The sequence below is a fragment of the Wolffia australiana genome, chromosome 18, assembly GCF_029677425.1.
Source record: "Wolffia australiana isolate 7733 chromosome 18, ASM2967742v1".
Taxonomy (NCBI): Eukaryota; Viridiplantae; Streptophyta; class Magnoliopsida; order Alismatales; family Araceae; genus Wolffia; species Wolffia australiana.
The window spans coordinates 11,227,029-11,244,169 of NC_135852.1; the positions used below are offsets into that span (position 1 = coordinate 11,227,029).

Below are 17,141 nucleotides of genomic sequence, written 5' to 3' on the forward strand. Positions count from 1 at the left end.
TCATCGAATGAATCAAACTATTAAAATGGTAATGTTGGGTTCTACGTGTTGAGTTCTACAGGCCTATATCTTGATAAAGATTTAAAAATGATGTGCAGCGGAAGACTTAAGCAAATTCACACGTCATCGATAAAACCATTGAACAAAGTACCTGTGCACAGATTGCACTGGAGAGAGACAAGTTGAGTTGCTCAAGTGTGAAGCCTCTATAAAGATCCACATGGTCCTCGACATGTCGGACCTCCTCCTCCTCGTTAACGAGCCCCGTTCAATCTCCGTCATCGTCGTTATGTCATTTGGATTGCATAGGGAATGGAGAGGAAGTGTGGGGAGAAAGGAGAAGAAGGGGAAGGCCCGTGAACAATTCTGGCATTGGTGAATTTTGTTTAGGACCTTCCCTTATTTATACTGAGTGGGTATTTTACATAAAACCTCCAAAACTTAAGTATATCTTATGACGTCCGAAAGACCATTTTCTTGTGACCCTCTAGGCCTATGTATCAAACTAGTTAACGACTCGAATGGCCCAAACCTTTACTGGCATTACAAATAAATTAACTATATCATCATATAGATTCATTAATATCAGATTGATTTAACCCAATCAATAAGTTGAGTTTCCAACATGTGGGTTGCCAAGCTACTCCTCGTGCTCTAGAAGATACAAAGGAGTGTGTACCGTCTCACTCATGGAATCTCGTCCACTTGACTCTTCTATGAAGACTCATGGTATGGTCAACTATAAAACCCTAATCGACCATCCAAGGTAATATTGATGCGTTCGAAAATCATTGGAGAACTCTTCATTGATGTTTCAATATCTTGGCCTATGACTTCATTGCATCATCTTCCTTGAGCTGTCACCTCTTATACTGAGTGTGGGCGATTCCATCTTGACCACTTAGTCGTCTTCGTGAACTTCTTGATGTACCCAAACTAAGACTATTTAGAATCCCGTGATTAGAGACTCATAGGTCATAGTTAAAGTACACTTGTTCGTCCACAAGACGTCTTTACTGTCTCATGTCTAACAACCACTTACACAATCATCATGATTGACAGTTCGATATAACACCATTTAGGGATTTGTATGGATAAATTCAATGAACCCTGCCCATTAAAGAGAACCCTCTATCTATCCTTGGTGTCTCCACACTAATGGTTGTAGAACTGACCAAACTCATCGCATGAGTGAGGCTAGATGGTGTTATTCTATCCAAATAATTTGATGTCTTTCTCGAGTATTTAACTCACTCTCATCACAACCACCACTACTACATTACTCGTGTCACTCCTCTCAAATAGGAGTAATCACAAACTGTGATCACTACCTCCATCCCATTTCTACCTCTTACGCAATACATATCCCTTTCAATGTCATCCCAAATTCACCATATAGAAATAGTTATTGCCCTAAGATATGTTCCTTGTGGAGACGACCCTTGCTCGTCAATATCTAGAATACTTATTTTATGAGTAAAGGTTTATAAATATTCCTGATTGAACTTGAATTCAAGGAGAGAGGGGAGGAGGGGGGAGATGAGAAATAGGGAGAGAGAGAGAGAGCGAGAGAGGGTCGACGAGAGAGAGAGGGGGAGGGAGCGAGGGAGAGAGAAAAAGGGAGGGAGGGAGTGAGCGATAGAGTAAGAGAGAGAGAGAGCAAGAGAGAGGGAAAGAGAGGGAGAGCGAGAGAGGGGGATAGAGAAGAGATAGGAGAGAGAGGGGGGGAGAGACTCTCTATCCGGATCATCCGGGACATGGACGATGGATGGGATGGAATGAATTTTGTCCCGTCCGACGTCCAGAGTTTTCCCCGGGACAAAGAACGGGACACTTTTTCGTCCGATGATTAAAAAATCATCCCGTCCATTAATTCCAGGATGGTTTTTCATCCCGTCTGGGGAAAAACCCATCCCGTTCCTCGTCCTAGAGAAAAATTTATGTTTTAAATAAATTTTTGTAAAGAACCAAGTGCGCCCTAGCTGTTTCCTTCAAAAACAGAAGAAGAAGACCTCCCCGGCTCCCCCTCTTGGTGCGGGACAATCCTCCCCAACCTCAATAGATCAACCATGTTGGTGGCCCTTCGTGCCCATTCGCATCGTCGAAGACAGCTTCCCCGACGTCGAGGTATGTGCCATCCATATATCCATCTGGTTTAGCATCTATCCATCAGTCAATGTTTTGTCCCTCTTTTATCACTGTCTACCTATCTATCTCACTGTCTATCGATCTATCTATCTCAATGTCTTCCTATCTTTCTCACTGTCTATCTATCTATCTCACTGTCGATCTATCTATCTCAATGTCTACCTACCTATCTCACTGTCTATCTATCTAACTATCTCATTGTCGATCTATCTATCTCATTGTCTATCTCTCTATCTATCTATCTATCTATCTATCTATCTATCTATCTATCTATCTATCTATCTCAATGTCTGCCTATCTATCTCACAGCCTATCTATCTATCTCATTGTCAATCTATCTATCTCACTGTCCATCTATCTATCCATCTCATTGTCTACCTATCTATCTCACTGTTAACAATTTTACTATGTCAATATTAAAAATTTCCAAGCCTATGCTAATTTTGAATGCTGGAAAATGCTCTATCTCTCTATCTCTCTAATCTGTTTATATATCTATCTATCTCATTGTCAAACTCTCTCTCTCTCCCTATCTATCTATCAATCTCACTGTCTACCTATCTCTCTCACTCTCGATGTATCTATCTCAATGTCAATCAATCTATCTCAATGCCTACCTACCTATCTCACTGTTTATCTATCTATCTCACTGTTGATCTATCTATCTCATTGTCTATCCATATATATATCTCATGGTCTATCTATCTATCTCAATGTTTATCTATCTATCTCACTATCTATCCATCTATCTATCTCACCGTCTACCTATCTATCTCACTGTTAAAAATTTTATAATGTCAATATCATATAAAAATTGCCAAGCCTATGCTAATTTTGAATGTTGGAAAATGCTTTATCTCTCTATCTCTGTAATCTTTCTATATATATATCTCTCTGTATCTATCTCATTGTCAAACTCTCTCTCTCCCTACCTATCTATCTATTTCACTGTCGATACATCTATCTCAATGTCAATCTATCTATCTCAATGTCTACCTACCTATCTCACTGTCTATCTATCTATCTCATTGTCGATCTATCTATCTCATTGTCTATCTATCTATGTATCTATCTCACTTCCTCAGATGCCGGGACTAGGGTGTGTGGGAGGTGCGAACGCTGTTGGCGTTCTGATTTCCCCAGATGTTGATGGTGGCCGGCAATATGGCGTGATCAGGGGCTTGTCAGCGTGACACAACAGGCGCCATTCGCAAATGGCCTTGACTCACTGTGCACGGATCGCCGATCGTGGGTTGGTCTTGGAGCGAGTTGCAGTCGGTGACTCACCGGCCTATGGGTTCCGCAGTCAACACCAACCATCGGTGATTGCTTGACGGCTGGTGAGTCACCGACCGCAACTCGCTCCAATCACATCTCTCAAGACCATCACGATCGGCAATCCATGCATCGCAAGTCAAGGCGATTTGCGGCCAGTGCCTGTTGTGTCACATTGACAAGCCGCTGATCGCACTGTATCGCCGGCCAACATCAACATCTGAGGAAATCAGAGCGCCAACACCGTTTGCACCTCCCACGCACCCTAGTCCTGGCATTTGTACCATTTGTGCTGGCGCGCCTGCACCAGCCTACGCCGTTGTTGTTGTGCAACTCACGCCATCGTGCCCTGTGCTGCCAAAGCCTGCCTGCAATGATTGCGCTCTGCGCCATCAAACCCTGCCGCCTCACTCGGTCTGCGGCGAGCCAGGTTGAGATTGCACCGCCGAGTGCAGCCATCGCTAGAGCCACCTAGCCGCCACACTTCTCTCGATTTCACCTCGCCTCCGCTCCGACTATCGCTCCAGCGCCACGCCATCGCAGCCTGTCAAGCTACTCCGAGCTCCACCTCAGCATTTCTCCTCCGTTTCTGCTCGCACATGACCGTGCATCGACAAAGACATCGACAACGAACGTCGTCCCGACAAGGTACGCCATTCCTCTTGCTCATTAGTTATATTACGTCTTTCAGTATATTTTTTACTGCACTCCATTGCGCTCGGGTTAGATTAGGTGAGAGACATTTATCGTGAAAACTACGAAGTTGAGCGTCTTTCTAGGCACGGGCGGAGCCCATCCGTTACGTGCGAGCCCCTATGGACTTGTTCCGTTCGGTGCCATAGCCGCCATTGTCGCTCTGACGAGGGTCAGAAGGTCACCGTCTCCGTCATCGGAAGCCCGCCTTAGAGCTCAAAACTCGGCGTAATCCCCACTCGTCAGCCCTGCACGTACATGTCACCTAGGACATACACATCATGTAGTTACATTTACTTAATGAATTTACCCGTCGGACGACACCACCGACGACGTCCGACATCACAATGGCTGCATGCGATGTCCATGCACACAGGAAGGAGTTGTTCCGAAGGCGTGCGGGAGCTGCCGCCCTGGAAGGAGGATGTGCGGGGGGAAGAGGCCGCTGCATCGACAGAAGATGCCATGCTGGCTGAGACTGGCGACGAGGAGAAGAGGGGACGAGGAGGAACCCTAACCTGGGAACTAGAAGTAGGCATAGAAGCCGATGGTGCCGGTGAGGATGAAGAAGGCGTAGGAGACGATAAGCATGTAGCTGAAGTTGGGGATGCATGAGATGAGCTTGGTGATCTCAAGCTTGGTGAAGAAGTAGAAGGCGGAGTAGAGGAAGAGGTAGGGTGCGGAGGAGCCAGCAGTGAGGTAGGCCTGCCACCACCAGTGGTAGTCTTCGCTGCACAATTGGAAGTAGCGCAGCACAATGGTGATCTCGGCACATGTGATGACGAGGATGACGAATACGATGAAGAGGAAGCCGAAGATGTAGTGAATTGGTTGAGCCAAATGGACGTGAGGATGAAGAAGAGGTCGATGAAGACCGAGCCGAAAGGGAGGAGATGGCCGGAGAGATGCAGAGCGTACGCAGGAGATCGGCGGTGTGCGTAGGAGATGGCCACGTGGAGAGGAGATTGCCGGTGATGATTCACAGACAGGAGATGCAGGATATATGATAACACCCTAAATTCTGTCTTAATTACATGTTATTAGCACAATTTATGCATTTAAAGATGAAAATGGCAAACGATATATTTACATGAAAATGGCAAGTGATTTCTGATTTTTCCCTAATTTTCTGTTCATTCTATGAATTTTAAAGGATTTATTGAAGCTCGAAATAACTATTTTCGAATGAAAATGGCAAGTTTAATATTTAATTTTGACATTTATCAGCATGGGGATGAATTAGTGAATTTTCTAGAATTTTTTACGAATTTTTAGGATTTTTCTGAGATTTATTTGAAGAGGAAATGTATTTATTCTAAGGAAAAAAGGTGTATTAATAGGAGAAAAAAAAGTATTTATATCATTTTCGAACTTTGAAAGGCCTTTTTGAAAGTTTCGTTGCAAAAAGACCCTGAAAATAGCTCTCGGTTGCCACTGCAGGCGTAAAGATGTAATTTAAAATCTTCCAGGGTTTTATTGCAATTATTTAATATATATTTTTAATGTTTTTAGGAGAAACCAGAGGAGAGAGAGTGCGGCAGGGGCATATACACAATTACTTTTGGGCGGCGTCCAACAGCAATTCCAGGCTTTTAAGGACTTTTCTGCAAAAAAAAGGATTCAAAATGCGCCAGCCAATGAGAGAGCGACACGTCATGGCGTGTTTAAAAACGGAATGAATAAATAAATCAATTTTAAATCCAATGGATTAAATTGGTTTAAAATTGATTTATTAATAACTTTTGATCCTGAAGTCCGATTGAGGTGATTTTTTTATGGATCTGTTTGTCTTAATTCCCTCTTTCTATCTGTACGGTTGGATCATTCAGATCCAGCCTACATTGATAGATAAATATTAATTACTAAACGGGGGTAAAATGGTGATTTTTACCATATAATTTAAGTATAAAAGCTAAATTTCGAGAGGGGGAGCTCATTCTTGATGGTGCTCTATCACAGCTGCAAGACAGAGAGGAGCTCCAGCTTGGATCAACCTATTTGGTACTTTTTCCTTCATTGTATTTGAACTTTTTGGTGTATTTGAATGTTGTTAGTTGAATCTCGTAATCGTTCTTCTTAATTTTTGTCTGAACTTCTAAATCGCTTGGCTTGAGCGGCATGTACAAGCCCTGACTAGGATTGAGAGGAGAAATTGAGAGATTTACCTGGCTATTCAAGTGCATTTCAAGAAAACTATAAAAAAAACATTAAAGGGTTAACTTTCTAGGAGATTGAATTTCCCATTCCATTATCTAATAGAGTAGTTGTTCCTAAATTATCAAATCTATAGAATCAACCAAAACACATCTAAATATTATTCTTAATCTCTCTAATTGACTTCTTTGATCCTTTCAATTGGATCAATTAATTCAATTTAGAGCCCTTTATTTCTTCTACTTCTCTCATCTATTCTACCCCTCTTTCCAAATTTCTCATCTAATTAGGGTGATTTAATCTCTGTTGAAGATTAAATTAACCCCAATTAGGTTCAAATTATTCAAGAAGATTATCAATTGGATTCCTTACTAGCTTCCCTTGGACGACACTCGTACTCATCACTACACATCTTAAGTAGAGTTTTTATAAATTTTATTGTATAAGCTAAAATTGACAACTACAAGGGTTTAAAATTACATAAAATTTACCCCTATTTTTGGCTTATCAGCGGCAGAGGGGAAAACCTCCGCCGCCGTGGACGCTGATGCGGAAGATGCCCTAGGATACCACGTAGAAGATGGAGATGAAGGAAGATGGAGAGAGATGGAGATAGAGAGAAACTAGGGTTTTCTCATTAGGTCATTGATGCGATGTTTCCATACAACCCTTATATAGGGCACGTGAGAGAGAGAATGGTAGATGGGCTAATATAGGCCCAATAGGAGAGATAGAGTGATATAGATAGTGAGAGAGAGAGATAATCTCTCATAGAGGCCCTTATTGGGCTAAATTATGGAAGCCCAATAAGGGCTTCATATAAGAGGATGTAGTCCTAAATAGCCTAAACAGGTAGGCTCTTATCGGGCCTACCTAGTATATTCTAACATTATCAAAATATTTAATTAATAATTTGTCCACCTTTCGTCCGTCCACCGTCTGAGTGTTCTAGACGGGCGGATTTTTCGCCCTATGGAACGAAAAACGTCCCGTCCAGCCGTTCTTTGGACAACTTTTGTCCCAGATTTAGTCCGGGACGTGGACGGGACGATTTTTTCGTCCCGATTATTAATTAATATTTTTCGTCCGAACGAAAAGAGAGAGAGGGAGAGAGAGGGGGAGAAAGAAGAGAGAACAGAGGGGAGAGAGAGAGATGGGGAGAGGGAGGGAGAGAGAGAAAAAAGAGAGAGGGAAAGAGAGAGGGAGAGAGAGAGGGAGAGAGAGAGGGAGAGAGAGGGAGAGAGAGGGGGAGAGGGGGAGGGGGAGAGAGGGAGAGAGAGAGAGGGAGAGAGAGAGGGAGAGAGAGAGGGAGAGAGAGAAAGAGGGAGGGAGAGAGAGAGAGGGAGAGAGAGAGGGAGAGAGAGAGAGGGAGAGAGAGAGGGAGAGAGAGAGAGAGAGAGAGAGAGGGAGAGAGAGAGAGTGAGAGTGAGAGAGAGAGCGAGAGAGAGAGAGAGAGAGAGAGAGAGAGAGAGAGAGAGGGAGAGAGAGAGAGAGAGAGAGAGAGAGAGAGAGAGAGAGAGAGAGGATTTGAGTGAGAGAGAGAGAGAGATGATAAGAGAGAGAGAGAGAGAGAGAGAGAGAGAGAGAGAGAGAGAGAGAGAGAGAGAGAGAGAGAGAGAGAGAGAGAGAGAGAGAGAGAGAGAGAGAGAGAGAGAGAGAGAGAGAGAGAGAGAGAGAGAGAGAGAGAGAGAGAGAGAGAGAGAGAGAGAGAGAGAGAGAGAGAGAGAGAGAGAGAGAGAGAGAGAGAGAGAGAGAGAGAGAGAGAGAGAGAGAGAGAGAGAGAGAGAGAGAGAGAGAGAGAGAGAGAGAGAGAGAGAGAGAGAGAGAGAGAGAGAGAGAGAGAGAGAGAGAGAGAGAGAGAGAGAGAGAGAGAGAGAGAGAGAGAGAGAGAGAGAGAGAGAGAGAGTCCAAGGACCAATTCGTTGACCGTTTAGACCTCCACGTACCAATGGACCGCCCAAACTGGGCCCGCATTACCCATCACGGTCAGCTATCACGAAAAAAGATAACCCTCCGGTCAGCGCAGCCCTGCTCGCTGTTTACACACATGCCAAAACTCCCCACCTAGCTGGCCGCCAGCGTGGACCTCACTTATGACTTCTTTCCCCTAAGGCCCTGGGGAGTTTTACTATTTAAATAATACCCTTATCGTTGGGAAAGACTACAGTTACATTACAGGGAACCGCATCAAAGGCCAAAAAAACAATAAACTCACATAACAGGCTATTTTAAAAAATCCCTAGTGCGGGCGTGTTGTCGCCCTAATCTGCCGACACGTGTCCTTAGTGCAGTTACCCCTTCGTCCTCTCTCTCTCTCTATCTCTTGCGCAGTCGGCCTGGTTCTTGTCTGAGAGAGAGAGAGAGCGAAGGAAGAGGAATTGGGGAAGAAGAGCGGAAGAAGCGGAAGAGCGAGGGCGGAGACTGCGGGTATAAGAGTTGGCTCGGGATCCCTCGGCATGGGCACTCTTCAGTCTTGGAGAAGAGCCTACGGAGCCATCAAGGATTCCACCACTGTCAGCCTCGCCAATCTCAACAGCGACTTCAAGGTCAGCCCTCTTTGTTTCTTCTCCAATCCTTCGTATGCTGTTAACCTCCCTTTCGATGCGATCGTTTGCAGGAACTTGATGTGGCCATTGTTAAGGCCACGAACCACGTGGAGCGCCCCCCGAAGGAGCGCCATCTCAGAAGTAATAATTCGCCTTTTGCTCTCTGCCCTTTTGTTTTCCGGCGGTCTGAGTTCTTGCTGTTCTTCCGTTCAAATTGGGTACTGATCTGAGTTTTTTGAGCGCACGAAAAAGACCTACCCCTGAATTTTACCTTTGAGATCGAGGCGTTTCTCTGGCATCGGGTCTCGGTAGTATTTGTTTTTGAAATTTCCGGTTGTGGCGACTTGCATAGGTTGTATTGGGCTCCGATCCGATGGCATAGGTTATACGCTTGGTTTGCTTCCGTGTCTCCTGACCCGTCTTCAGTTCGTAATCGCGAGTTTCAGTGGACCAGAGTACGTCGTGATGTTTGTCTTCTGAATCTTTTGAGCAGAAATTTTGGCAGCGACGTCTATTTCCCGGCCCCGGGCTGATGTCGCGTACTGCATTCACGCCCTTGCCAGGAGATTGGCAAAGACCCGGAATTGGGTGGTAAGTACCGATGGGTTTACACATCGCCATCTGCCTCATGGTTCAAGTTTACGTAGGAATCGCTCCCAACATCTCTGGAAAAGGGGTCTTATAAATCCTCTATAGACATAATATTTGTCTGTTCTTTTTTATTTATCTTCTTTTTCCTTCTTATTATGAAGTGGACGGATTCGGCGATAGGCAGTTAAAGCATAATCGGGTAATGATCAAATGGAAAGCTCACAGTTAAACCAAATATCCTTTGATTTACTCATTTTGGTTCCTCATATTTGATATGATTGAAAAATATAAATGTGATTTCAACTACGATGAAGTAGTAATGATATGATTGGAGGACAAAAACTTTCTCTAACCCATTTTTTCCAATACAAAGATAGTAAGTTTTCAGAGTGCTGTTGTTGCGATCAGATTTATTCGTTATCATAAGAAGTCCTGAAACGTGGAACCATATTGTCATTACCTAGATGGTTAATGGAGTAGATGCTTTTTCCTGAAGAGCAATGTTGGGAAAAAAATTAGGGAGGAAAAAATTCATGAATCTGAAGGGCGGTCATTTGGTTGGAGTGGGAGAACTCGTCATTACAATTACATCTACGTCAGATCTCTTCTTATATCAGCCTGGCCCAATAGATCATGTCCTGTTTCTCTAGTTTGTCTTCATCAATGGACCTCACCTTTAATTCAGAAAGTAGTCGCATCAGACAAACATGTCTAAGGAAATGGAAACAATTAATTTCTTCAATAATCTCTTCGAAGTTGGGTTTCTTTTTTACGAGACTGATGGGCTTGTGATGAAGTTTCCAAATATTTGGGATCAATTTGGTATTTAGTACGATTCTCGATGAGGATTGATATTGGTTAATTATCGAGTTGGCCAGAGTAATTGTCCAACATCTTTCTTATTTGGGTATGCATTCGTTTTGTTTTCATGATGGTTCAAGAACTTCAAATTTTGGCAATTTATTTATATTCTTATCTTGTATCAGCTGGTTTCTGCTGCACTAAATGAAGCATTGAAAATAATCATTTGGAATTTGAATACTCGCGAATCTTAAGCCTATGTCACTTGTTTCGTTTTCTTATAATTTCCTTAGTTTGTCTTCCAGTTTATTTCATTCTTTTGAATGGTTGTGATTTATGCTGTTATCATCGGTCGCTTACAAATTTAAGAGGATTAACTTTTGGTTTTTAGTGCATTTTCCTCATTTCTTGTTTTTTAAAACGTTGTAGGTGGCATTGAAGACGCTTGTAGTTATCCATAGAACTCTGAGAGATGGTGATCCTACATTCCGTGAAGAGATTTTAAATTTCTCACAACGAGCACGTGTCATCCACTTGTCAAATTTTAAAGATGACTCTAGCCCTATTGGTAAATTCATTTCGAACAGGCAAGCTAGACTTTTTTTGGGACTAACTTTTCTTACTGGCACTTGTTTCCGTTTTCAGCTTGGGATTGCTCAGCATGGGTTCGCACTTATGGTTTGTTTCTGGAGGAAAGACTGGAATGCTTTAGGGTTTTGAAGTATGATATTGAGAGTGAGCGTGTTGGAAAATCACCTCAAGAGTACAACAAGGTAGTTGATATCCATTAATCTGTCTTAATTTCTCTCCTAGCTCGTTTGTTTATCGCCTTGCTTTTGCTGCTTTTGTAGGTTCGTAGTAGGACAAGCACTCTAAATGTGGAAGATCTCTTGGAACAACTGCCTGCGTTACAACAGTCGCTCTACCGTCTGATTGGATGTCAGGTGGGATTTTGGCTAACCTCCGCCCCTCTTTTTTTTGGTTTATTAGTCAAGAAATGTATCTCAGTGATACCAATTAAATAGTTAAACTGCGTTATGTTCCTCTATTATTTCCTCATTATTATTACTATTTTTGCATCTTTAAGATGCATGCATTCTCTTCTACTATCGTTAACTTTCTGATCGCACTTATCATTAATTATTCTATTTGTAAACAAATATCACTTTTCTACATTCTTCACTTTTATTGTTTTCTCTTCAGCCTGAAGGAGCAGCTGTTGGCAACTTTTTGATACAGTATGCACTCGCATTGGTAATACTGCTATATATGACCTTTTTCTTCTCTGATATCAATATCATTAGTTTCATTTGAGCTTGGTTTCTTACATTTCCCTTTCCAATTTGTTTGTTCTCCAACTGATCCAACCCTGGGGCTGAACAAGCCCTTCTCCCGCGCCCCATGACCATATGGTCAGGTTAGTGTTTCAAAAGAATGAAAACCTCCCAGCTGAATCTCGACTTGACTTAAGTGCAAGCTTACAAGTTGACCAAGGCCCATTTCTCTTAAGTCGTTTTAGTCACTTCACTTAAGACTTGTATCTTCTCAGATATGAAAAAGCATTCTGCAAAGGCCCCGTGTAGTCTGATAACGCAAGGAAAGTGAGTGGAGGCAAGGACTTTGTGACCAATGGAAGAACATCAAGTCCAGGCCAAATGTAACTCTTGCCCACATGCCCCCCTGATTGCCACCCAGTCCTTTCCTCCGGAAACTTCCCCCTGTTTGAATCGTCCCATGCCTTTATTTATACGGTTTCTCTTTGTGGGTCGTCAAGAATTCAACTACTTCTCAGCCGATGTTCTTTCTGATTAAGGCGTGTGAATGGCTTGCTTACTTTTGAAACCCCATTAATCAGATGATGTCTTGTCATTTTTTTTTGATTCCACTGCCTTATCAGTATGTATGTCCATCAGCAAAGTTTGATCCCCTGTCAATTTACCTTATGAAATTGAACAAAGTCTGGGAATATGCACATTCGAAAAAACCTAACCCAGATATCCAATTTTAGCTATCTATGTTTCACCATGAAGATTCTATTCTATTTGGCTTCCATTCCCTAGGCTGATGTTTTAGTTATACTGTCCGTCACTATTGACCTAAAGCTTCGCAACAATTTCCAGGCAAAGAAAAGTTTCCCTTCGTTTGTATTGTCCGTTGGGAAACTTGAACAGAAAAAGACAAATAAAATCGTCTTTTATCAGATCTAAAATGATGGCTCAAAGAGCTCAACTCAATTCTAAACCTCTGTGCCCAATCAATGGCTGAGGCAGGAAATGCATAAGACCTGAGGATAGTAAGTGTTCCAATGAATATTTGAGCGAATCGAAAGGCACCTGCTCTTCGGTCCACGCTGCAGAAATGAAGATCAGAGGGGGATTGACAGAGGATCCAACTACCACCACCACATGCCACCCTATATGGGTGAAGAGGTTCTGTCAAGGTGCAGATTTTTGGATGGTTGTTAGGGGCGACTTGTGACTCGAACCTTCCAGAAGAGAATGTTCCCCGATTCCTCGGCAGAATGTGCTCTATCCACAAGGAGTGATGGAGACTATTCCCATCCCTTATTTTCTTGTCTGTTTGCCCAGGCGATAAATGCATCACAATAGAACCCATGTGTGGACGCCTCTTCTGATGAAGCCTTCTGGGGTTCTATCAGGAGATTGGATCCAGGAGGAAGGCAAAATGGAGAGGCTCCTTGCGTTGCTATGGGTGATATGGTTGCTTTGTAATGAGGTGGTTTTTAAAGGGAGGACGGCTTCGATGAACTGTGTTCTTCATGACATGGAGAGTGAAGGGGGGCTATCCTGGCCATCATGTGTATTCTTCATATATTTTTAATGGCATCAGGTTGGTCACTGTTCTTGGGTGTCCATGGTCAGAGCCTGACTGATCTATTCCTTCTTCAGAGCCCCACACTGTATGCCAAAGCTGCGTGAGCCATGCTTATCTCCACTTTGGCTGTGATCACCACAAGCTGTGTCCTCTGTGCCCTCTGTAACCACAATCTTGGGTGACGTTTCAGCTGACCCTAATTAGATTATAGGTTTTGGCCTTGTGAATTCTCATTTTATTGCCCTTCTTTGGCCTACACTGAGGTCATCCTCTTTGGCCATAACTGTTCCACATTTTGGGTCTGTTTGAGGCATAACCAGGTTGTCAGATCCACATTTGGGTCTATTTTGGTCCCTAACTGATCGACTTTGTGGGTCTCTTTGTAAGCCTATTTTAGTTCCTGTGTGTTGCATCATATTACTGAACTATGCTTCCCAGGTTCTTCCCTCCCACATTCCTGTCTCCCACCTCCGTCCGTCCTTCCCATCTCATCGCCTGCTAAGTTGAACAAGTACAAAAGAAACAGCTCAATTTGATTTGGAGTACAAGGGACACCACATTTGTGCACGAGTACCACTTCATGTACTCTGAGCACGGGATCTGTATTTGACAATGTTATTATATCCTGGATCCTCTTAGAGAGCCCGGGAGAAACTCTAAGTGGGGGCTGGTAAAAATCTAGGAGCTTGAATCATTGAAGATTCGACAAATTAAGAATATCAAAGACTTTTGGGGAAGCTAAGTGATACGTTTCCCTCTGGTTACGTATATGAATGAGGGTTTGCTACACCTTTTAACACATGCAAACGATAAAACCTCTTTACCTTCCCTTAATGATACGTCAATAATTTTCTTGAACCACTCTAGACGTAATATCACACTTTGTGTGCGAGTTCTGAGTCGGTTCATGAACGATCCCCATGATCCGTATCTTAATGCAGCCTGTAGTATTGGCATTACTGAAGAGAAAGCTGGGCATGTATTACTATTCAAGACTCATAGGCAAACATTGGTAAACGCATATATGGAGGAAGAAAAATCAGATTGTCAGATCAAGTTCAGAGGCTGAGTTAAGGTCAATGGTTCTGGATATTTTTGGATGTCTGCGGACCAAATATATATTGTATAGTCCGATATTGCATGCCAATAAACTTTCACTAGGACATATAAGCTATTAATATAACGCATAATTCAGTGAAAACTGACTGGACCAATATAAATTACAACGGCTAAGCAAATGGTTTGATGTGCCTCAAAGTACTTGTCACATGTTAGATACATGTGCGACAGTATAGTCATAAAAAAACTGTTGACAAATAATCTGTAAATTGTAATAATAACCTGTTAGCTTTCTCTTCCCGGTCAATTTTCTTTGGCACAGTCACCTAGCGCTTCATCTCATCTTCTTGGCGTAGTCCTGCTCGGTACTCTGCACCTTGGCGAATTGACATAATTGTTCCAGAATCACGCGGAATGAATGGTCATATCTAATATGGACGACACTGTGATTCTGAATTTTTATTTTTGAATCCCTCTGCCATCTCATTTCTTGACGTGTTGTCTTGCAATCAGGCATTTGTAAACCTATGATCTGTGTCTGTGATCATTGTAGTTGAAAATCTAAAGCTGTCATTTAGTCCTTTGACCTGGCGTGCATTATTTTCACGACTGTCTTGTGCCAATAGCCAGGAAATTGTGGATTCCTGAGAGCTCTTTTTCTGGATTGTGTATGATTTCTTGCGCAGTAATAAATTAAGATGTTTATTTTCATTTTTGTTGGATTAAACCTTTGACGAATGATTAGGTCTCGTGCATGAACTGATATAAAACCAGACGAGTATTGCTTCAATAAAATGCACATGTTGGTGGTTACCGCTTTGTCAGGTGACCGCCTTAAATCACTTATCAAAAAAAAAAAAAAATGCAGATGTTCGTATCAAGTCTAATTTCAAAACGAAGCTTTGCAGAAAATCTATTTGTGTCTGAATTTTCATTTTATCATTAACAGATTCCGAAAATAGTTTCAGTCTGTACTTTGCATTAAATCGCTTTTGACTTCGTTTTTCCGCGGAAAACATCGACTATGCTCTTTCCTGGGACCCGAAGATAAGAGTTACGTTCTACAGGTACTGAAAGAAAGCTTTAAAATCTATTGTGCGATCAATGATGGTATCATCAACCTTGTCGACAAGGTATTTTCACTTTTGACGCTTTGCTCCTTACTCTTTTGTGCTGTAATGCGCTAAGGTAGTATAAACTTAATTTCCCACTTCAATTAGGTTTTCGACATGCCGAAGCACGAAGCATTGAAGGCACTTGAGATCTACAAAAGGGCTGCTGTACAGGTGGAGCTATCCTTTCCTGTTTGTTTCTCCAATACTGTTACTTCCCCGGGATTTTTTTCTGTGAAAAACATAAAAAATTGACTGTATAATTCGATGGTAGAGAATTTCTTAATGATCTTCATAATTGTAGACGGGGAGCCTATCAACTTTCTACGAAGTTTGTAGGGGACTGGAGCTTGCTCGCAATTTCCAATTTCCAGACCTTAAAGATGTAAGAGACGACACACTGTCATTAGCCTTTTTATTTGACCAATTGTGTTTGCGAAGGGGGAATCTGGAATGTATTCCACTTGTCCACTGCTTTATGGAATCCATTTCATCATTTTTACAGCTTCCAATTTCGTTTGTGGCGACTGTGGAGGAATACGTACGAGACGCTCCCCGTGTAGTTTCTCTTTCTATGGAGCAAGTGGTAATTAATCTTCTTATACTTAGTTTTGTAGAACAAGCTGGTTTTCACAGAATACTGTGTATCCAAAGTCGCAAACAGTTTTGTTATGATTTCTTCAACAAAAAAATCGACAAATCGTGAAAGCCTGTTCATGCTTTTCTCTAGTTACATAAGGAAAACTTTAGAAACACGAAGCGGAATAATCTAAATTTTGATTATCTTGTCATCTTTTCGTGAGAATAGTTGCGTTTGCTGAAATAGAATTTCTCGTGAATTAGGAATTTCCGGAGAGGCTCCTTCTGACTTACAAACCAGAGGAGGCTCCGGCGACCTCTGATGAGACAAATACTCAAGCTGATGCGCCAGCAGCCGTCCCCAGCTACCCAGTCGGAAATGAAATCGTGGTCGCTTCTCCTAAAACGCCGGAGGTTGATCTTCTGGTTTGTGTTCAAAACCCTTGACAAAAAAATGCCTTCTTCTCTCTTCCGATTTAGATATTTTTTTTCTTATTTCTTTTTGTGCAGGGACTGAACGAGCTGCACCCGGATGCTGCCACAATCGAGGAGACCAATGCAGTGGCGCTTGCAATAGTTCCATCAGGTAAGTGTCCTAGTTTTAAAATTGTGTGCAGGGATGGCTGATGCAAGTGAGAATGATGAATTGGAAATGTGGCCAGGTGGTGGCGGTGCCAACGGCAGTGCAAATCTGGGGCGAGGGAAAGATGTGGATCCGACAGGCTGGGAGCTCGCCCTGGTGACAGCGCCAAGCAGCAGCGGTGGCGGCGGGGCACCAGGCGTGGAGAGCCAGCTGGTGGGTCTTCCTTCTTGCCTCATACAACCGCGTAATTTCCCTTTTACTAAATATGATGATGAAGATGAGTGCCATGGCTTGACAGGGGGGGGGGCTAGACAAGCTGACCCTGGACAGCCTCTACGACCACGCACCATACATGCCGCAGCAGCCTGTTTATGGGCGTCCGGCGCCCAACCCGTTCCTGGCAGCGCCGTCGGCGGCAGCTGATCCGTTTGCTGCCTCCCACCAGGTGCCGCCGCCTGCGGCTGTGCAGATGGCTGGCTTCCTGCCCATGCAGCCGGTGCAAAGCAACAACCCCTTCCTCCACCCGGCGGTGCACCCCGCGCCGCCGCACATGATGAACTACGCCGCCCCCAACTCCAACCCCTTCGGCGATTCTCCATTCCAGGCCGTTTCCCGGCCCCCTCATCAGTCCACCAATCCTTTTGGTGGCCTCATCTGATTGGGGTGGACTTGTGGAAACATCTTCTGCTCTGCTCTCTTCTCTTTGACTTGCTGCCTGCTGCTGTAAAGAAAACATTGCCCATCTCTCATTGATTTTCTCTCATG

At 43.2% G+C, this 17,141-nt stretch overlaps 1 protein-coding gene across 1 annotated transcript; it reads left to right on the forward strand.

Moving 5' to 3' along the window:
* The first annotated feature begins 8,588 nt into the window (after positions 1-8,588).
* Positions 8,589-17,139, forward strand: LOC144714742 (putative clathrin assembly protein At2g01600). The gene is made up of 15 exons (XM_078589496.1): positions 8,589-8,816; positions 8,888-8,957; positions 9,310-9,407; positions 10,638-10,776; positions 10,854-10,981; positions 11,060-11,152; positions 11,412-11,462; positions 15,170-15,235; positions 15,323-15,388; positions 15,519-15,599; positions 15,720-15,800; positions 16,058-16,219; positions 16,304-16,379; positions 16,456-16,589; positions 16,675-17,139. Exons 1-15 carry the CDS (start codon positions 8,727-8,729, stop codon positions 17,032-17,034), a joined length of 1,695 nt encoding a protein of 564 aa, XP_078445622.1. The 5' UTR covers positions 8,589-8,726; the 3' UTR covers positions 17,035-17,139.
* The last annotated feature ends 2 nt before the right edge of the window (positions 17,140-17,141 follow it).

What these genes read in the sequence shown, in the direction of transcription:
- LOC144714742 (XM_078589496.1), top strand. Translation starts at nt 8,727, where the DNA reads ATGGGCACTCTTCAGTCTTGGAGAAGAGCCTACGGAGCCATCAAGGAT. An exon ending in TACAGTATGCACTCGCATTG is followed by an intron (nt 11,463 to 15,169) that starts GTAATACTGCTA and finishes TACGTTCTACAG; the next exon opens with GTACTGAAAGAAAGCTTTAA. An exon ending in TCATCAACCTTGTCGACAAG is followed by an intron (nt 15,236 to 15,322) that starts GTATTTTCACTT and finishes CACTTCAATTAG; the next exon opens with GTTTTCGACATGCCGAAGCA.